This window comes from Didymosphaeria variabile (genome assembly GCF_027946475.1).
Source record: "Didymosphaeria variabile strain IMI 356815 chromosome Unknown scaffold_2, whole genome shotgun sequence".
Lineage (NCBI taxonomy): Eukaryota > Fungi > Ascomycota > Dothideomycetes > Pleosporales > Didymosphaeriaceae > Didymosphaeria > Didymosphaeria variabile.
Window position 1 is genome coordinate 459,452 of NW_026611621.1, and position 21,272 is coordinate 480,723.

At 51.4% G+C, this 21,272-nt stretch overlaps 8 protein-coding genes across 8 annotated transcripts; 2 read left to right on the forward strand and 6 right to left on the reverse strand.

Moving 5' to 3' along the window:
• Positions 1–108: 108 nt before the first annotated feature.
• N0V89_001843 (uncharacterized protein) lies at positions 109–1,290 on the reverse strand (the record flags this gene model as incomplete). The annotated part of the gene is made up of 4 exons (XM_056210654.1): positions 109–790; positions 842–1,084; positions 1,137–1,202; positions 1,274–1,290. The coding sequence occupies 4 exons, from the start codon at positions 1,288–1,290 to the stop codon at positions 109–111; spliced, it is 1,008 nt and encodes a 335-aa protein (XP_056074127.1).
• Positions 1,291–1,773: 483 nt separating this feature from the next.
• Positions 1,774–3,073, reverse strand: N0V89_001844 (uncharacterized protein; the record flags this gene model as incomplete). Its single annotated transcript, XM_056210655.1, has 2 exons — positions 1,774–2,762; positions 3,058–3,073. The coding sequence occupies 2 exons, from the start codon at positions 3,071–3,073 to the stop codon at positions 1,774–1,776; spliced, it is 1,005 nt and encodes a 334-aa protein (XP_056074128.1).
• Positions 3,074–5,709: 2,636 nt separating this feature from the next.
• Positions 5,710–7,002, forward strand: N0V89_001845 (uncharacterized protein; the record flags this gene model as incomplete). The annotated part of the gene is made up of 2 exons (XM_056210656.1): positions 5,710–5,717; positions 5,907–7,002. The coding sequence occupies 2 exons, from the start codon at positions 5,710–5,712 to the stop codon at positions 7,000–7,002; spliced, it is 1,104 nt and encodes a 367-aa protein (XP_056074129.1).
• Positions 7,003–9,291: 2,289 nt separating this feature from the next.
• Positions 9,292–10,260, reverse strand: N0V89_001846 (uncharacterized protein; the record flags this gene model as incomplete). Its single annotated transcript, XM_056210657.1, has 1 exon — positions 9,292–10,260. One exon carries the CDS (start codon positions 10,258–10,260, stop codon positions 9,292–9,294), a length of 969 nt encoding a protein of 322 aa, XP_056074130.1.
• Positions 10,261–11,192: 932 nt separating this feature from the next.
• On the reverse strand, positions 11,193–13,145 carry N0V89_001847 (uncharacterized protein; the record flags this gene model as incomplete). The annotated part of the gene is made up of 1 exon (XM_056210658.1): positions 11,193–13,145. One exon carries the CDS (start codon positions 13,143–13,145, stop codon positions 11,193–11,195), a length of 1,953 nt encoding a protein of 650 aa, XP_056074131.1.
• A 635-nt stretch (positions 13,146–13,780) lies between these two features.
• Positions 13,781–14,410, reverse strand: YAE1 (Essential protein Yae1, N terminal; the record flags this gene model as incomplete). Its single annotated transcript, XM_056210659.1, has 1 exon — positions 13,781–14,410. One exon carries the CDS (start codon positions 14,408–14,410, stop codon positions 13,781–13,783), a length of 630 nt encoding a protein of 209 aa, XP_056074132.1.
• A 581-nt stretch (positions 14,411–14,991) lies between these two features.
• On the forward strand, positions 14,992–15,996 carry N0V89_001849 (uncharacterized protein; the record flags this gene model as incomplete). Its single annotated transcript, XM_056210660.1, has 1 exon — positions 14,992–15,996. One exon carries the CDS (start codon positions 14,992–14,994, stop codon positions 15,994–15,996), a length of 1,005 nt encoding a protein of 334 aa, XP_056074133.1.
• Positions 15,997–16,072: 76 nt separating this feature from the next.
• APA2 (bifunctional AP-4-A phosphorylase/ADP sulfurylase) lies at positions 16,073–19,255 on the reverse strand (the record flags this gene model as incomplete). Its single annotated transcript, XM_056210661.1, has 4 exons — positions 16,073–16,521; positions 16,571–17,015; positions 17,064–17,159; positions 17,987–19,255. 4 exons carry the CDS (start codon positions 19,253–19,255, stop codon positions 16,073–16,075), a joined length of 2,259 nt encoding a protein of 752 aa, XP_056074134.1.
• Between the last annotated feature and the right edge of the window lie 2,017 nt (positions 19,256–21,272).

A 21,272-nucleotide genomic window follows, 5' to 3' on the forward strand; every position in this document is an offset into this window, starting at 1 on the left:
GTCGTTGGAAGTACCATTTCACAGAACAGTATACCAATAGTATATGTGTTGAGAACTTTTCAACACTAAAAGGTTTCCACTGTCGAAAACACCCGCAACGCTGTGACACTAATACCCGTAGTAAGTCCAATCCCTGTACAGATGACCCCCTCGTCCAAGGTACTGCAACGGCGGATATTGCTGAAACTGTTCCTCATGGCCCATGAATACTGTCTGTGAAATCATGCGGTCTTCGAGCTGATGTCTCTCACGCCAAACATCCAACGGCATGTCCCAGAAGTCACCCACATTTAGCCACTCGTATAATGACTGATCGTCCTGAAAGAGTATGAGGCAAGCCGTCTGGATAGGGACATATGCGGTGATCTCGAAACTGCATGCGGAGTGGCGAAGTGGCTGATAAACATGAGAGAAAGCATCCAAGATCATCTCCAAGTCCAGTGCGCTTCCCGTACCCTTGATCGCAAGAGAAACCGACAAATTCGATCTGTTTCGCAGGTGGAGGAGAGCTTCGAACGTTCTGCTGATATCGCGTAGTTTCTTGAACGAAAGGCGGCCTTTAGCTGCTTCTGACCTGATTGTCGATGTCTTGGTGCACATTTGGATCCTTCGGATGCTAGTCGCAGCGTTCACCCCGAGCTGGAAGGTATCAATGTAGAGATGGCGAGGAAGATCGACGATGTCGTCAACAGAGAGTACCATATATTTGTACATGCGTTCCGCTGCTTCAAATGCTGTATCTGGTCCAACGAACAGCGGTAACAGCGCGGTTGGTATTCCAGGGCATAGCCTCCATGTCGGAGACTTTACAGCACAGGGAGCATACCAGCGTGTATCACACCTGCATTGCGGCTCTTGATATTCAAGAGCGACGCAAGTGTCGAAGCCTTCGCAGCGGCGCCACTTGTTGTGCAGGTTATCAGCGACGGCAATGAATTTCTCTGCCATTTTTTGCTCAGGTGCATCGCCGAAGTCCCAATAGTGGTCCCATACAAGGTCCCGAAGTTCGCGTGGGAGTGATGATTGCATGCGGCGAGTAAGGAGGAGCGTTTCGACTTTGGCGGCCCGGATAGCTTTCGAATGCCTTTGCATGTGTGAGATCCCAGCTTGATCAGCGAGCGAGAGAGTTGACTTACGCTGAAAACACGTATAGCCCATCCTCTATGTCGCGCTTCTTGTACGATGGCGCGAAGAGCGGGGTACTAGGAGCCCGTGAGATTACATCAATGGCAGCAATTGCTACACTTAGATAGCATTGTACACCATAACGTACCTCGCTGCATTTTGCATGGTGGGAAGGTGTTACCGCTGCTGCAGTATCTGCGGTATAGTTGTTGACACGCGGTGCTCCTTCAGCAGGAAGTCGCACTTCAAGAGCTAGGCTAAGTGTCTACTAGCGTTAAGAACCGGCGCAACGGGGCTTAATTAGCAGTGAATGCATGTGACACTAGCACTGTCCTGCTTTTCGATGTGATTCTTAATTAAAGCTTTCTCTCCCAACTTCCTTGTATGCGTGCTATCCTTTGGAGAGAGGTTGATGTATTCATCTCCTCAGCTAAATCTCTGACCGTCGTGTCCTCGTCCGATGGGTCTATGATTCCACTGAAACCTCACCCCACCGCTGACCTGCGTCCTCGTTGTGGGTTGCGTGCACCACGTCTCTGAAAACCCCATGAGCATACATGGAAAACCTTAGCAGTCTACTCTTGAGCCATCCTAAAGCGTAGCTAGAATATCCTCCATGCAATTTGGTTTACGATGCAGCGCAAGCATTCAGCTAAACCTGTCCTCAAGTCTCCAATACTTCTCCATCACGTCCCTCGGCAAGACAGCGCCGAGATTCTTCGCAGCAAAAATCGTCAAAGGAGCACGTTTCTCCTCACACAAGAGAATGGCGCTGCGACCCTCCATCCCACTCACGATACCCTTCAATAACGCGAGCAAGCTCACAAGTTTGCACAACGCCTGCTGATGATCTGCCTCCCAAGTACCAAATTGCGCCTCAACGTGCGTATAGCGAATTGATCGAACTTCCCCTTCGACATGTCTACCCTCGATAAGATAGGGTGTTCGACTGAACCACATTTGCGGCATGGGATCACGTCTGTTCTTCCCGTGCACCTTCAACTCCGCAAGTTTCGAGGGGTCAACAAGGTTTCCCTCATGAATAACCTTGGTTGCTCCCAAAGGGAAGTTACTGCCTTGTGAGGGGCTGGTCGACAGATTCGCCATCGAGGCCACAACATCCTCTACCGGATCCTGAGGCTGCATAGAGCCAGAACGTCCCTGATCATCATCGTAGTACGCATCCACCTCAAATTGCACAACGCAATTGAGATGACCAAGCGGATACCGAATCACTCTGTGATGACTGTATGACTGGTCCAACCCGGTCTGCGCTTTTGTAAACGTCGCTTCAAAGCTGTGGCCGTATCCGGCATTATGAGGTCCGTGTATCATGAACGCAGCGCTCCCCTCCTTGCGACTGATAAAAAGCGTATCATTCACCATGTGAAAGTCCATACGGAAAGGGTCCTGTGCCTTGCCTGCAGCAAAGTCGAGCAATTTCCGCAGGCTGTTGCGGCGTGTAACAATGTCGATGTCATCTAATTTCAAGCTGGGATTCATGGTTGCTAGTGCCCGGAATGCGGGTTCGAATGGATACCTGGGCAGTTTTGCAGCCTTCACGTCGTCCGGGGAAAGTCCGGTGTCTTTTAGCAGGGTATATGGCAATGGCTGGGGTTTCCACTGCGGAGGCCCACCTATCGATGTTGTCAGCTATGACTTGAGACCGTTCATGAAATCCACAGTACCGGGTACAACGATACCACTGGCATCCTTCAACCAGTTATAGCTACAAAGCGTCTCGCATTCAGATTTCGATGACACAGTTGCGTCATCCGGATTAAGCTCGTTAGCTGAGACTGTGTGTACGAGACGGTCAACGTTCTTCATCATCCATGCTGTCTTCCAGCCTCGTGGTCGTGATTGTGCATTGAACCTGGCACGAAACGATTACATCCAATACCGCTTGTATTCGAGCTTTCATTGACTCACCTCGAGTTACCAGCATTCTGGCTTTGGGTCATACTGAGCGAAGATTAATATAAGTTCTTCAGAAATTGGCAAGTGAATGAAAGTAAGACCAGATGAGCTTTGTAGTTGAACAGAAAAGACAGCTATTTAGTGTAGCAGCCCAAGGCACATTGTGTATGTCGTGTCACGCTGCCCCGCGATCTACATCACGTGTACAAGCGGCTCTACAGATCATGACAGTAAGCGCACAAAAATACCATCAATTACAAATGTATACGATATATGATTTGAGAGACGGGCTCGGAGTATTATCCTCCAAAAGATGGTGGCAAGTAAGGTCCACCTTCGATAGTATTTGACGATAACAAGCATTGCAGCAAAGGTCGTCCCGCTTCGTGGACGACAGCGCGAAGAGCGGGGTACTAAGAGCACGTCAGACCACATATCCCTAACCGCCATGTCCTGTATACGTAAAAGCCTTAGCATTCTACCTCTGAGCTATCTTTAAGCGTAGCTAAAATATTATTGGGTGATTCACGTATAATAGAACAAACGGTGCATCTGCGACGGGGATCCGATTCTCCGATTCCGCCAGAAACACCGTTTTCACCAGCTAGAAGCCATGAGCCTTATTGGTGAAAATTTACAAACGCATTCGGATGATTCATACCCTACAGGCGCTTACAGACGTATAATATCCTATACATGTTGTTGTAATCGCTGCATCAACCCACTAAAACAACTCATATATCTAGGATTAAGTGCGCAAGGTTTGAAGAGGCTGACATGGAGGGCGGAGAAACGAATGAGAATCAACAAAATTCTGAAGATACGCCGCAATCCCTACCTACACCTAGACTGTCATGGGCGCACGGAGATCCTCGAAAGCCTGCTAGAGTTCATTAAAGAACCATCCAACCCCATCGTATCGCCCTTGGGTGATATTTCCGTCTAAAGCAACGAAGAAAACAAAGGGATTGCCGCTTGGATCCGTAGTTGCACAGATTCCACTAACGCTGGCAAGCATTGCGGTCATTATCTCGTTATTTCCCTCTCCCCACTGTTGCCCTTGGTCAGGGGATTGCATATATCGAAGCCTCATGTTCTGATCAGTATAAAACAGGAATACCTGCATGAGTAAGATGATGCCTTCTGGAATACGATTCATTGGAAAAGAGTATGCATACCGTGTTGTTCCACACTGTTGCCGCTAGCGGAAGTGCGGACTCGTTGTTAGCGGCTCTTACAAACTCTAGGTTGTTCCCAACCTTCAAGTTTCGTTCAGAATAAGAAGGTGTCCCATTCGGAGCCGTCTTGCCCTGGGCTATATGCACGAAGCCATCCGGTCCATAATAGAATATGAGAGTTTCGCCAGCGACTTGGATGCAGGCCACTGAACCAGTGATCTGATGGGTAGGGAACGACTATTTTGTTTAGATGAATTTAATCCCGCTTGCATAAGGTATGCTTACTCCTGGTATTGTGATGCTACCTAGGTAAGGATAATCGTCTGTGGGCGATTGCAGTCTAAGGTATCAAAGTATCTGTGCAGATGTTATTTTTTATTCGTATTTACCCATCACATCAAAGTATTACGTTTGGGTATTCAAGGTATATTCGCTATTTGCAGCTGAGATGGCAAGCCGCGGCAGATCTCGAGGAATAGTGATCCGCTACGACTTTTTTGAACCTACAAACCGGCTTTAGGTTCTCTTCGGAGAGCAGTTCTGCGAGGATCGTGGTAGGCAAATTATATGTCTAGTGGTTATACGGGACTATGCAAGCACTGCAGAGGTAAGGGAAAGCAGTCCAATATTGTACCGATGTTCACCGGCAAGGCTGAACTCTATCAGCCATCCGTCCACCACAAGCATCCTCGTAATACGAGTCACCGTAATACTGATTGGACGACTTCGTCCAATCGTGAATGCGAACGTAGCATCCGAGTCTTTCAGCTCTTTGCTGCATGCATGGCACCCCAATCCTGCGATCTTACGTGGCATCGAACCTCAGCTCCTCACTACACGCGTTGCTCATCATGCAGGAAACCCTAATGAAAGCTTTGAAACAATTTTTCCATTACGGCTTCAACATTTTCTTCCTGTCTCAGACCAGAGGATAAAGAAAATTCGGCTAACCATGTCGCAAGTCGAAGTATTTACCGGCCCAGCGACGGTCTATACGGCTACAAAGTGGCTGAGTGGCTGCGAAATCACATTTGCAAATATCAGGTCTTCGAATAAGCAACCGCTGACCGACAAAGAAAAGATAGGCCTAGCGGGTGCTGCCATTTCCAAAGATTCGCGAGATACACGTAGTCTCTATGACTGGTGGAAGAAGCATCAAATCAGCCTGAAGCGGAACTCGTGGGATTGGTTTAGAAATTCGGTCAAAACACGCGTTGGGGGACCAGATTGGGAATATGACGTTCTTAATGACCTTTACAGGTTGCAGCAAGGCGATATGGGCGCCGACGATTACATTTCCCAATTACTGGACATTCGGTTTGCTGTTGAGCGGAGCAGCCTGAATGATATCAGTGATATTGAATTTAAGTGTCATATGTTGTTTCGCGCCAAACCAGACACTGCCATTGCGGTCATGCAACAAGCAGAGTTTGATTTTACGAAGACAAGCATCGACTAAATCGCAGAAGGAATTCGAAATGTCCAAATGGAGGAGTCTACGGAGAACCCTGACCCTATTTCATCGTGAGCACAACCGTGTCATTGCTATACATACGCTAATTAGCCGAAGGGCGGAAAGTTCAGAGACAACAGGAAAGCCCAAGGCAAATGAGTCGGCTCCACGATATCCCACTGTGAGTGTGGTGTGTTCACGGGTATCGGAAAGATCCTAATCATTCGTAGGGTGGATCCCGAAACAGACCTCCTGAGAAGGGTTCCGATTCTTCGACGCACGAAGGTCAGAATCGCGAAGCTAATGACACGGATAGGTGGCTTCTTAAAAGAGGTTGGATTCGACGCCCATGATCCACTTCAAGATCCTTCGAAAGCACTGCTCCCGGCCTCTGGTAGAGGAAACTGCGCTGCGGTGAAGACGCTTTTGGATAAGGGAGCCGATGTCAACGCAAAAGATAAAAAGGGCGACACTGCACTTCACAAAGCCGCCCTTAGAGGTCAGGCTGAAGTAGTACAGCTTCTGGTTAAAGAGGGAGCGCAACCTGACGAAGGGAACAAGGATGGGAGTACGTCATTGCACAAAGCCGCAAAAGCCGGGTATGAGGAAGTCGTTCGGACGCTCATTGAAAATGGCGCCAAAATCGAAGCACAAGATTGTTTCGGTCATTCTGTCATAGGAATCGCAGCGTCATACGGTCAGTATGCAGTCGTCGATACACTACTGAAGAGTGGCGCCAAGGTCGACATGCGAGACCATCATGGCAGGTCCGCTACACACTATGCCGCTGGGAAGGGATACGACGCTATCGTAAAGCTGCTCCTTCACAACAGGGCGAGTATCAATGCAAAGGACCACTATAAGAGTCGACCGCTACACCGGGCAGTATTACATGGCAATGAATCCGTCGTCAAGATCCTGCTCGACAAGAGTGCAGATGTGGATGTCACCGATCAACACGGGAGTACCCCTTTGCACGAAGCCGCTACGAGAGGGCATGCTACTGTTATAGATCTACTATTGGTCCACGAACCGGAAGTAGATGCGGTAGACAAGCTTGGAAATACGGCACTCCATCGGGCTGTGCTAGGCGGGCATGAAGACATCGTTGAATCTCTTCTCAAGAGCAAGGCCAACATCAAACTGCCGAACGGGAAGGGGCAAACAGCTCTTCATCTGGCAGCAGCAAAGGGCGACAACACGATGGTCGTAAAACTGATTGAGAGGGAGGCTCTGGTGGATACAAAGGACCTGGCGGGGTTTACACCACTTTTCAAGGCTGTTGACGCTGGGCACGACAAAGTCGTTCATTGGCCAGAAAGCTAACGTGAATGCATACCTTGATAATGGATACGGGCCGCTCTACCAAGCGGCAGAAAAAGGGCTGGATGCCATCGTTCAAGAACTCCTTGCCAATGGAGCTGAGGTCAACGGAAGGGAACCGAACAGACCAATAAATATAGCAGCGTATCGAGGCCGAACGACCGTGGTTGAGTTACTGGTCAAAAGTCACGCAAGCCTAGGCTATTCAAGTGGCGAGGCGACCCTCCTTCGCGCTGCTTCTCAAGGGCATGCTCCCATTGTCAAGATACTGCTCGACGCTGGAGCAACAATAAATGAGCGCGAAACCAAACAGTACACTGCTCTTCACAAATCAGCCACAGTACAGTTGTGGATGTTCTACTTGAAAGAAAGGCGTCTGTGGATCTGGGAACAAAGTTTGGCTACACGCCTTTGATGTTGGCCGCAAGGACGCTGCGTTTTGGGATTCTAAGGACACTGGTTGCTCATGGGGCAAGCAATTCTTTGAAAAGTAGGTTCGGATTGACAGCAGCGCAGTTCGCGTATGCGGCAGGTGAATCGTATCCAGCATAATTCATTGACAAGACAATCCAGTCGGAGTATGAGTAAGACTTGTGAATCTGGACAGGGTAGGTAAGTAAAGAGTATAGATAGGTGTATAGATTGAGTTGAATGTTGGTTGATGTGTGCAAGATTGATCTCTTGGATGAGGCAAGAGACCCAATGAGTATGTGATGCTCCGACTTACAACCATTGTTCGAGATATGACTAGCCTTCGACACGAACTCAACTTTCAGAGACTAAGCATACTGAGAACCAGGCGGGCTGGACCGCCTAAACTTCGACATCGCCGGGGTAGAAAGCATTGTATATGGTTCTATTGGAGGAATATGCGTTGTAAGGGCACTCTTTCCCATTGCTCGAACTGATTGTGACTTCGATTCAGATACCGTTGAACCTCCATACAAACCCACGAATGGCATGTGAATGTGGGTGATCTGCTTTTTGGAACGAGAACAGTGTCCTTGTAGTCCTCCGGCCAGACATTCAGTGAACCGGTTTTGTATTCGTGCGGTATAAGTATCACAAGATATTCGCAACCTTGGAGGAAGAAAAGCTCATCCCCTTCTTGTACGGTTTTAGTGAGTCGCATCGTATTTCGTGGAGTTGAGTTAGGCTCAGTCGCGTTGTGGTTTGATACGGGGATCTCTGAGCATTCATCATTACCGTCGCCAGCCGTCGTATTCCGGCCTTTCTCTCGGTCGAGGTTAGCAACCTTGGTGATTTTCGCAATTTTGGCCCCTTGTATCTCAAGTACACCATCGGAATATAGCTGCAGAGGGCCTTCATATCCAGCATCCTCCTTAGACTGTACCCAGTCGCCTTTTGGATTTGTCAAGCTCTCTGCCCATTCTCGTGTGACAGGTACCTCAAAGAACGCATCAGTCTGCCGACTCTCTGATGTTTCCCAATTAGGCAGCCAGCTTGGAATCACTGCACCATCAATCCCCAAATCCAAGCTCAACGTCCGAGAGCTCGAAACGATCGGTACGATATCGAAGTGCTTGCTGGCTCTTATTGACGAGACCACGGCGAGCTGATATACTTGTGATTTCGTCAGGTTGTAATCCGGTTGAATGATTTCATCCCTTAACGTTTGGGATGCAAGACCCAACACGCCGAAGACTTTGTCCCTTGGGTCGGTGGCCAATCGTACGGAAAAAGAAGTAAACAGCTCCCGAAGACACAGCTGATGGGAATTGCGAGACCGCCACCGAATATCAAGTCCCACCGAGTCTTCGTCACCATGGAATAGAGCTCTGAATCTATTGATCGAAGCCATGTTGCCAATGAACCTTCTCAACGATGAGAGATCTATATCAAAGCCTTGGGAAGAATTTTCCAGTGCGGTATACACAACCTCTCTGTTGGCACATGCGCTGCAAGCTTGATCGACCACTCGGAATGACAACGTGTACGGCCCGGCCATGAAGTAGAGATTCTTTGGAATAATCGTCTCTTGCGCTGTCCATATACGGGACCACCAGGGAACATTGCATACCGGCTCTAAAAATCGCAGTATAGGGCGCAACTCTTGGGAGACCGCTAGGTATGACTCCACTGTCCAACCTGGCTGATTGAACTCTCGCAATATGTGGAAATGCCGAGAAGCCATTATGCGAAGACTTCTGAACGAATCCGTCAATGAAAGCGCCGGAGCTGAACATTTCCACTGTGCGAATGGTCCTTGTTGCAAGGGGTGATCCTCTGGCAAGCTTGGCCACACGTTCCCGGCTTCATGAGTCAGCACAGCTAAATCTGTGTCCACAACTGATGGATCTGCGATAACGTCATATAGTGGCTCTGCGACATGTTAAAACTTATTTGGGGTCTGGAATCCTGGAAGTGCGTCATACCTGGTGGTCTCTGATCCGACCTCCTGGCGCTAGAGCCTAGCCATGCTACTGTTGCGCTAGAGTTGCGATATATATCAGCCATCTTCTTGACCTGCTCATTCCGCTCCTGAGCGTCTTGCTGGTTGATACAGATTGCATCGACCCAAATTATTCTCTCCTGGTCCTGCAATCGGAGGGCGCGAAGTGCATCCACAAGGTTTTTGGTCCCTTTGAAAAGTAGCCCATTTACTTTCATGTGAACAGTCACACGTGCATCTCCCCAGACATATGATAGTGCCTGATACTGTGGCCTCTCAGGATCACTGAGACACAACGTCATTAAGCTGCAATCTATCTGGTCATCCCAAGCTGTTGCTGGATGAAGGCGCACAACGCGAATTTCATCCCGGGACAATGTAAGATTCTCGTACACTGGACTCGGTTCATGAGATGGTGTCGTTGGCATTTTTTCATCCGACAATCGCATCTCTCTCAGCCGCACAAGTCCGAGGAGGTCCGAAAGGTCTTTTTGGTGTTTTCTGAGAGCCTTGGTGATCCCTTGAACCTGGACGCTCTGGTCTTCCAGGAATGATTTGGCATTCATGACTTCGTCACTCAGCCGCTTAAGTTGCTCCTTAAGGGATTGCTTGAGAGAAGGATCGAAGCCTTCCGTGGTGTATGCAGCCCTAGCGAATTCAATGTCCAGCCTTAGCTGTTCCGCGCTTAGGCTTTGTCCAAACTCTCCGGGATTAGCCCAGACGCTTTCTGCTCTACGAAATGTTTCAAGGCTTTCTTCTAGAGCTTTTCCATACTTGTAGAAAAGGTCAAGGATGTCCGGTGCTGCATGCGCGATATTCGTTTCGGCTCTGTCGCTGCCGCTCGCCATTTCAGATGGGTTCACATAGGATATTGTTACCGGTGTGGAGATGCGAAATCATAGAGGGCTGAAATGTGGAAGGGGAAGCTCTCGTTTAGGCAGTCAGCAGTCTCACGTGGTAAATACGAAGTGGGGTTCAGTCGTGCTTACCACCCAGCCCGACGCATTACTCACAGCACTAATTCTATACCCGAGGTGATGGCTTCGAATCAGTACTTTTAGTATTAAATCCAGAGTATGAATCTGTTTGATAATCATCTCATCCCAAAAGTACCATGGTTCCATCCAAAGCATCACCACTGAACGGGACACCAATAAATCACACCATAGCTAGCAGAGTTTGGCTGCCCTCAGTGCTATCAAGCAGCTACATCGCGTACTATGACTCCATCCTAGGCATCACCAATCAACAGAACACCATTAAATCACACCAAAGCTATTCCCACGAACGTTACCTAACAGCACGTGATCAAAATGCCGAAAGAAGACACCCAAAGCTATTCCCACGAACGTTGCTTAACAACACGTATTCAAAGTGCCCAAAGAAGAAATTCTTGATGATGTAGTATCCAAAGCAAGTCCATGTCGATTTTGAAATTGCAAAAATACGAAAGTAGTTTTTTGGCCTGACAAACAATGCTAATAAATATAGCCGACACACAACAAGACGATATCTGACCACAATATTCATGATACCAGAATTGCAATCGTTCAAAAAGAGCCCTTAATGTTCATCTTGCGCCCACAATACCTGGAGATTTCCGTGTCTTCAACAATACGCCTGCCGTCCATGGTCATCTATAGGGGAATCATATACACCAACACAGACACACACTATCATACAACGCTGCCCCTCCACCCATCCACCTCCCACCCACCCACTCCTCACCCCTCAAAAACCCCATGCTGCAAATCAACCCCCATATCCTTCGCCATAACCCTCATATGCGCCTCAATATCCTCCTCCATCCCCTTCCCACCCCCACCGCCTGCTTAACCTTACTCCACGTAAAATACGCATCGCTCAGCAACAGCACAAGGCGAAACCTCAGATGCTGAACCCAATTCCTCCACCGCTGCCCGGTGCTCAGGTCCGGCGACTCCGCGAGCGCGCGCGACGCCCACAGCCCAGTTATCTTAATGCGGTTTACAGGCGACCCGAGGAACTGGTTGTTCCCCTGGACGATGCGCAGATTGCGCCCTATGAAGATTAACTCGCGGGGCCACTTTGTTTCGTCGCCTAGGATCTGCTTTATGCCGTCTCGAGCCTTGGCTTGCATTTCGAAGGCGCGCTCGGCTTGGTCTTTTCCTTTGCCGCCTTTCTTTAATTCATTCAGGGTACTGTTGTCGCCGCCTTGGTAGGGGCGCATGAGCGTTGCGGAGGCGAATATGTCGGGGTTGTTGATGCCCCAGCTGGAGACGATGTCGCGGATGGTAGCGTTGTCGAAGGCCATGAGGGACTTCCAGAAGAGGGCGTATTGGTGGCGGAATTGGGGGGACATTTGGATGTAGAGGCCGTGGTCGATGAGGACGACTTCGGGTTGGCCGTTGGGGAGCCGCCGGATGAAGATGTTGCCTGGGTGGGGGTCGCAGTGGACGATGCCCCAGAGGAACATTTGGGCACTGAAGAGGTCGACGATGGTGTTCATGGTGGTCTTGAGGGAGACGCCGAGACCGCCTTTGCCGTCTTTGCCTTTCCATTGCTTGCGGTTGGGCTTGTAGAGTGGGTGCTTGGGGGCGTCTTCGGGGACTGATTCGTCGACGTTGGTCCTGTCGTTGGGTAACGGTGGGAGCTTGGAGCCACCTGCTCCGGGGCTGCCTTGTCGGAAGCCGCCCTGCCAGCGGTCTTGTATACCTTCTTTATCCCAGAGTCGCACGCCTTCTATCCACTCTGCCGTCATGACACGCTTACTCGAGAGCTCCCTGTACACTTGCGGGATGTAGACTCGTCCGTTCAAGCGCTTCTCTCCAGCGACCAACTCGCGCATCTTCTCCGCATTGTCCGCCTCGTTTTGAAAGTCGGTCTCCAGCATCAACCGCTCGGTGATATACGGCACCAGCGTGTAGAGAGGTATCCCAAACCACCAGGTATATGCCTTCGCGACAACCTTGAACGCCCACAGATCCCATCCTACCTGATCTGCAATCTCCCTCTTCTGGACCTTTATCGCGACCTCCCTGCCATCAGCCAGTCTCGCCCAATGCACCTGCGCCACACTCGCGCTCGCTCGCGCTGTCTTCTCCATCACGCCCTTGCCCTGCTCCCCCGCAAAGCTCACGCCAAAAACCTCCTCCACGCTCTTCCCAAAGTCCTCCCGCACGACCCTTTCCACCTCAGCCCAATCATTCTGCGGCGCATCATCGAACATCTTGGCAAACATCTTCTGAAACTGCGGCGGCAGCACAGCACTCTGCATCGCAATCGCCTGCCCAATCTTCAAGTACAGCCCGCCATTGTACCGCAACAGATCGAATATCCTTGTCGCATTGCGCGCATGCAGTTCCTCGATGCTATTCACCAGCGGAGGGTGAGCGCGGAAATTAATCTTGTAGTCCAGGCCTATGACAAGGCCAGTCTTAAAAGTGCGAAAGCTGCGCGTGAGAGCCGAGGCGTTGAACTGCTTATCCAGCACATATCCGCTGCCCACGAGCGCGGAAAAGACGAACAGACGGCGCACCCATTTCCGCCTTCGGAACGGAGGCTTGATCTTTCGTACTTTCGGTTTGGGCAGGTCGGCGGGGTTGATAGGGCGCGCGGGTTGGAAGGCTTGCGACTGGACGTGGCGCACGAGGGACGGATGTACCGATCGTGAGCGTAGGGAAGGAAGTGTCAGTGACCTGTAGGTGACATTATGGGTCTGGGCTCCTCGAAGGAGACGCAGGCCATGTATCATCGCTAAGATACAGACTTGGGGGATAGCACGATGCGGCGCGTGGCATGTCGGGAAGCGCGACTTTTTGTCCTGCAGTCATGACGTGCGATGGTGACCGCCTGGACCCTTAGCCCGAAATCGCCGCGGAATCGCCGACGGCGGACCGTTGCCCACGGTTCGTCCGACTCCGACTTTGCTTAGGTACAATGGAGCTACAATCATATGAATTTAATTGATGGTTGTGTACGGATTTTAGGATCAGTTGTGTAATGATGCAAGTGCAAACTTGTAACTCATAGTATTCACTCATCATTCTTCAAAAACATCTACGAGCCCTAGCATCCTCGCAACTAAATTTCACGTTTCTTCTTCGAAGCTATGATGTCTCGATTAAGCCTGTCGCGGGGAAATAGCCTTCTGCGCGGTGGTGAGTGACAAGCTTTTTGCTTGTGTTCGCTGTATCGGCCGAGAGATTGCACCCTCTCACGGAGCATACATCGAACTTCCGCTTCAGTTCCACTGCATTGCAGCGAGACTGGACTTGATAGTCTTGTGCAATGGCGAAGGACTTTTTCGCGACTCGGCTCGGCTCTTTGTCGCAAATGTTGAAGAGCAACTTTGCTCGGTGCGTTGTGTCGTAAAGCATCGGATCGGCCTCAACTCTGTTCCGCCCCCGTCCCATCCTCCCTCCCCTTCTCCACAGCCTCCAAATCCACACTCCACCTCTTCGCAACCTCCCCCACTGTCACCAACCACATCTTGACGACAGGATGATGTCTCGCAACCTCTTGGAACGTCACTTCCTCCTCGCCCTTCAGTCCTTCAACTTCCCACTTCCAAATCCCTTCCTCATCAACCCACTCCCTCCCCAGCACACTTTCGATCGCTAACTCACTTCTCGCACGCTCAAGGAGGATGTTTGCCTCCTTCCACTTTACTTCGTCATGTCCCTTCAGTGCTGTGGTCATACCTTGCAATACCCCCAGCACGCGCCCAACAAGTAGCCCGATCTCCGCCCCAAGAGAAAAGCCCTCATCGAAACCCTCCTGCACGTACTTGCCCTTCGCTGCCGAGAGCCCCTCGCGGTATGCGTCGGTATCAAGGTTGCGCTGGCGGGACGGCAGATCAGAGAGTATCTCGTCGTCTCTTTGCGCGGCAAGCGTGGGCGATGCAGCAGGTGAGGAGCCGTAGATGTCGTCGAGCGGGTCGGCGTGCGGTGGGGTGGGTGGCGCGTTGCCAGCGGGGAGGAAGGCTATGCCCGCGTCTGGTGAAGGCGCGCGTATCATTTTGTGTGGTAAGGTGAGGTGAATTGAAATCTGTATTGGAGTTGCGGCTCTGCGATCGGCGGTGGAGGGGCGCGAAATTCATGGACCCTGTGGCGGGGTTAAGAATTTAGTGCGGTTGCGGACCTCCGCGGGCGAGCTGTGGAGGGCATTACGCCTGTGAGGAGCAATGGGCCATGGAACAATTGTTGAAGTGGTATTTTGTGTGCCTGAATTGCACCGGAAGGATTCACTAATCACCTAATTCCCAGCTCGAAGGTGAGGTTGGCAGCGTTGGTCTTCTATTCCTCCGATGACGCGGGTTCAAGTTCGTCCGCGAGCTCAGCCCTACTGGAGCTGATCCCCTGCCACGGCTTTAGCATCTCTAAACACCATGGTCGCACGACAACGGCGGTCCTACAGGAGTAAGATATAATGTACTTACATGTCTACCAATTCTCAATCAACAACATCAATTGCGCTCGCATTGAAGCCGTCCTAGCCACACTCCCACCTCCTATATCGTCCTGGCAGCTTGATACCCTGTACCATCCTCTGATACGCAAGGCAAACGCAATTAACACCTATCTTCGACCCTGACCACAATGGTCTCTCTCAGCGAAGTCCGCACCCACAATGCGACCCTTTCCTCCCTCGCCCCGAATCTCGTAGCTATCTTTGTCGGAGGCACATCTGGCATCTCGCATTACACTGCGCTAGAGTTCGCGCGCAACACGCGATCTCCGCACATCTACCTCGTCGGCCGCAACGCCGCAGAAGCCGCAAAGATCACCAGCGAGCTCAAGTCCATAAACAATTCCTCCAAGGTCGACTTCATCCAAAAAGATGTGAGTCTGCTGCGCAAAGTAGACGAGGTGTGCAAGGAAATCAAAGAGAAGGAGAAGAAGGTGAACCTGCTGTTCATGACCATCGGCTACATGACGCTCAAGGGCAGGAACGAGACGGAGGAGGGTCTGGATCACAAATTCGCGCTTCACTATTACGCGAGGACGCGGTTCATGCACAACCTGGCGCCTTTGCTAGATGCTGCGGCGAAGGATGAGGACCCGAAGGCGACGCTGTCGCGTGTCGTGTCCGTGTACGATCCGGCGCTTGGAAAGAACAACGATTTCGACTTTTCCGACCCTTCACTGAAAAACAACTTCTCGCTCAAGAATTGCGCGACGCACGGCAGTGCGCTGGGCAACTTCGCTATCGAGCATTTGGCAAAACAATGGCCTAATACTTCGTTTATCCACGAGCAGCCGGGAATCGTCGAGACTTCGGGAGGCCGCAACCCATGGCTCAAGCCTCTTTATGCTCTACTGTCACCGTTCTCGGTGAGCAAGAAGGAAAGCGGGGAGAGACATTTGTTCGAGGCGACTGCGCCTCGCTATGCGCCCAGAGCAAAGGCGGAGGCTGTTCAGGGTGTTGTCAACGGCGGCGACGGCGTCAAGGGTAGCGGACACTACCATCTCTCTTGGAACGGCGAGGCTCAGCCCGACACGAAGAGGGGGATGAAGATGCGGGCCGAGGGTGCGGAGGAGAAGATGTGGGCGCATACTTCGGAAGTTTTCCAGAAGATTTGCGAGGAAGGCGGCAAATACTAATTGAATAGGAAGCGCGGGGTTTTCCTTCTCTTATGATACCATCTCAGCTTAGTTCATTGTCAATGTCATGGTTATTTCACAGCTTGGTGGTTTCGGTAGGCTTGGGTAGTCCAATAGCTTCAAGAATAGCATCAAGTTTCTCCGGATGTTGTCGAAGAATGTCCCATTCCTCTTGGAACTTGACCATGAGCGTGCCCCCAAGTACGGTGCCGTTTAATTGTACAAATCCGATGTCGGTGCCGTCATCACGTCGCAGCATGTGACCCTCACTGCGTCTAGGAATAATTGCCATACCGGCGGTCGTCATGGCCAGATTATAGCTGATTGGTAGGTCTCCACCATCGGACTCGTGTAAACTCAGCTGGCCGGGATGAGTTGAGATGTAGCCATCAATGGCTTGCTTTGCGTGTTGGTACAGGAAGTTGTACGTTTGCAGGAGCTGGGCAGCAGATGGCTCGGAAGGGAATCTGTATGCGAAATGTGTAAAGGGAAGCTTTTCATGCTGCATAACCTTGGTCGAAGCATCTGTGTTCACATTAGTAACGTCTGAGAGCCAGAATTGCGAGCGCCATACCTTCCGCCCCATTGGATAAGATAGAATCTATGAGCACATCCCATCCAGCCGACTTCTCACCCTCGTGCATGCTATCTACGGGGAGGAACTGCAGATGCCGGTGCGGCTGGCTAGCTCCACTATGGTTGCCTGAATTGAAGAAGGCGAACAGGCGGCCGCTATTGTCCTTGCCTTGCCATGCTTTTAGGCAGGCGTACGTTGCCTCGAGGTCGTCTTCCTCCAACACATGTGTTTGTTGCTTGTTCGACTTGGTCGCAAGTATGAAGTGATTCGTTATAACGGGAAACTTGTTCAGCACCAAGAAGTGGCTCGGATTCGTTGTAGGTACGTCGGTGATGAAGAGCTCGGCGGGTGGGTTCTCGAAAGGGTCGACCTTCTTCTTCGGCGTGGTTTCCTTGCGCGGCTCGGGTTTCTTCGCGAGGGCGGGGCAGTATCGCAATTGGAACTGACTTTGTGTTAGCTGGGTGAAAGCCACCGGATTCGTGGCACTTACGGGAATCCCAGCAGACGTGCGAATGATGGAGAGCTCGGTCGGAGAGAAGACCAGCGCCTGCGAAGCTCTTGCAGACGTGAATTTAGCTTCCACCAGCTGTGGTAGAGCTTCAGACAGTCCTAGCATCCTTTTCATGGACAATTTGGCGTCGCAATTGTAAGTTGATGTTGTCGAAACAGGTGCCCCGCCGGGACTTCCGCTTCTGCGCACAGACCTAGCTACACATTTCCTAACGTAATTCCTCAGCACCAACTTCATCGTCACCCCTGGATGATCATCAACTTCGGCGGCGATGCGACTTCATCGTTTCATTGTAATCCTTCGGACTGATACATCATAGCTAATCACGTACTGAGAAGATATCGTATTTGCAACAGAACAAGAACATCGATTTCTTGTACGCCATGGATGCATATGCAACTTGGTATCTAGAAACAGCAAGATGCTTGAAATCGCAGGACAATAATGCCAGCCTTGCGGCATGCCAATGTAATGGTATCCCACTATTAACCCGATGCAGGACAAAGCACCTTCAAACTTCCAGACAAAATAATATAGACAGCATATGAAAAAACTCCTTAATACTTCGAATCTTCAATTCAAAGGAGATGAGCCAGAAGAGAAACGTTCCGAAGCATCTATACTCCAAAATAGAGCTTTGGACGTTCGCCGCGAAATCAGCGACGCTGGTCGATCTCGATCCACTTCTTCTTACAGGTGGAGTTGCCGAACCTGTATGATCCGCCGTGGTTGAGGATGTACTCGCTAACCTTCTTCCAGGAAATCTTTGTCAGGCGCTGGATCGCGTCGATGGTCCGATGACCATCATCGAGGCTATCAAGCTGTTGATTGACTACCTCCCTAAGCAAGCGGATCTGTTCGAATTAGTACACTCCACGCAGCCAAGACATGATTTGACTTACATCCTTCGAGGTCCACGTCGGCTTGCGAACCCGGTCCTTCTTCTGTTTCGTCAAAGACCGGTGCCGACCTCTTAAAGTCGACTCAGCAACATCGCTGCCTGGAAATCGTGCGACGATTCTAGCACGAATCTCCTTGTAGGTCAACTCCGCTGCTTTGCCATCCATGAGGATCCGGTTCTCTGCATCACGTTGCGACTGTTCCACCGTTGAGCGGGAAACTCCGTTCGTCTCTTGCCTACGCACCTGGCGTTGCAGTTCGTGGGATGGCTCACGGCTCTGGACGACCGCTCCTGCACGTGCATTCGACCCAGAACTGTGGGTGTGTGAGTGATGAGCGCTGTTCTGGAAAGGGTTGACAAAGCCCGTGTTGTAGTATGGGGACTGCTGCATCTCCTGGTACATCGAAGGCTGCCAGGCCATCGAACCCACGCCATCAGTCTGGCCCACCGAGGTTGCCCAAGTTAGACTGAACTGGTCGACCTGCGAACCAAACCCAGTCTCGTATTGCCGCCCTACGGAGGGCGCGATACCGACAGTAGCCGAGTGTGATGACGATGGACCACTCCCCATCCCTCCACCAACCGCGTATGTGAGCTGCGGACCAAAGCCAGGCGAGATCGACTGGGACGGTGACTGCTTGACTTGACTGGGCGATACGGACGAGTGCTCGGCCCAAGTGCCACTGGCACTCGTTTTTTCGCGTCCAGGAATGGGCGAATATGTCGCGCCGCGCTCCGAGGGCTCACTGAAATAAGTGCTCCTTGGGGACAAGGAAGAGGTTGCCGTGTCGAAGTCAGAGACGTCCGCCGTGCCAGCGGATTGCAGCAGAACAGGCTGTCGCATTGGCAAGGCCCATGGTGCACCGTCGGTGTAGTTCGTCTCGCTCTTCACCATCGTCGAACGTCCCGCCAGCGTGCCCGTGTAGTCCAACTGGTTGTTCAACCCGCTCTGGTAGTCTGCGTCTGACATGATCATGGGTGACGCCATAGGCAGACTATGGTTGAGGCTATACGCCTGGGCGTTCATTGTGTTCATGAACATCGAGTTGTAGCCGCCTCCAACTTCGGAAGGCGATGTGTTAGAGAAGAACCCGCCTGTTGCAGGTGGATACGTGTGCGGATTCAGCCTCCTCGGGAGACCATCGGTCGGCCAGGCCTGAGTGTGCATGTCAACCGCAGGCTCACGTTGCTGCTGCTGCTGCTGCTTTGGCTGGTCAGCTTGCGTTCGGGTAAGAACAGAGATCGCTCGTACCAAGCTAGGCTGTTCCATGGTGTACCCAACGTTTGTGAGCTGAGGGGAGAGTTGATGCTGGAGACGTTCTAGAGAAGGTGCGGGGAAGAGAGTGTGTGGCCGTACGTAAGTTGCAACGTCTTGACAAGCAGCCTCTCGGTACAAAGCTTGTGTCATGAGAAGGGTGCGCGGCCTATAAGAATAACAGAAGTCAGCAAATCACGTTGCTTTGTACTTCACAGACGTGGCCGCGAAAGAGATAGCAATGAGGAGCTTCACGGCCGCTCGTGAATCGGGAATGACAAAGTACAATAGGTTGTTGCGGCTCATACGACCATTCACGGATCACGCCGGGCTTTTAGGCACTCAGGTGAAGGAGGACTCCCCCACGCGACCAAGCGGTAAGAGAGAAAGCTGGCTTTACAAGGGGCAGAAATCCTGACCGCCTCAGCTTGCAGGGCTTTTCGGATATTGCCACCTCGTAACTGGTCTGTCGATGCGGCTCAAGGCAAGGCATGGGCTGCTATCTGTATCTTGTACCAGCAAAGCCGCACTAAGCCTGCCCTCATAGCCAGCATTCGCCGGATCATTTGTCAAAACATAGCTAAGGTACTCACATGTATGCCACGAGAGTTCCTGAGATACCAGGCATGTCGGAGATGGAGCTAAGATCGTAAAGGACAGCACAAACACACTAGCAACAAGTCAGCGCATCCACGTCGTGGAACGATTCCGCAGGAAGGAGACATACGGAAATTTCGCGAACGATACAGCATTAAGCAAAGTAGAAAGAGGGCCGAAGCTGCAGATACTGATAATCACGGGAGCGAGGTAGGTTCTACAGGAGTGAAAGGTACTTATACCTAGGTCACCGCAACATTTGTCCGCCTCACAGCTCCTTGTTCATGTACCCCGTATCTCTGGAGATGCGGTGACGTACAATACCATCTAAGCCGCCGTGACGGCCAACTTCGGTTCCGCTCTGGCCATCTCTTCGAACCGACCCGATAATACACGGATCTACACGGCGATGTTATAATCTCCCCGCCCCCTCCGCATGATTTGTATACGCGAAGCCAGACTGTCTCCTGACCGACAGCACTGTGATGACGAGCGCGCCGATTCCGACGTGGCAGGCCTACCGTATGCCCAGCCCTGCCGGGGACCTCAAGCTGCTTTTGATCCTCGAAAACCTATCAGAGTCGAGCAGCAAAGCCCAAACCGCATCGTGATTGCTCTTCTGATATTGCCTGGGCTGGCTCCAGGTACCCGCGTCGTCTTGTTTGGCCGACGTACAGATGTCTACGGGTACGCGCATGGCAAACCAGCGACAATCCTTGCGACGCTTGGACAACGGCATTGCAGTAGGTGAGCAGTCATCTGCAATGGCCCATGAAGAGACAGCGGATCTGCGGGAAGGATCGATCTTCACCAGGTTCGAGAGGGCCGCATGTACAACATGTGTATGCGGCGCTCATTGCACGTGCCTTTGTACTACATGTGGCTGCTTGTCACGTTTTTTACACGATTCGTCCTTCTCATCATTTCACGAGAACCCAACGTAGTCCCAAACAGTGCAATATAAGTCAAAGGTTGTGTTGCGTCCACTGATAATGCAAGCTCGAGAGCCATGCCAGCTATTCGACGATCCGGACCATCTGTACGACTCGGACTTGGCAGGCTTCCGTAATTCGGGAACTCGCTCTCACTGTGTCGCAGGATGCCGACTTCCGTACGGACCGAAGTTGCCCCACAGCTCGGAGTCCACTGTTCTCTCCGCGGGCAGGAGCCTTTAACAGGGAGAGATCTCCTTGCAGCTTTCTGGGGAATGCAACAACCCGTGCCGATAGGCCGTCAAAGCGCTCGTCAATGGTGACACAAGCCGGCTCCATGTGGGCGGGAGCGCCACCGAAGGCGGTATAGCAAGGGTAATCCAGTGACGAGTCAGGGACAACAAAATATCGAAGATTTCGTTGAGGAAATCAGTCAGGGCTCAAGACGGGCCCAATATCTAATATAGCACGAATTAGGTCAGTGTTGTGAGTGGATTGTGTGG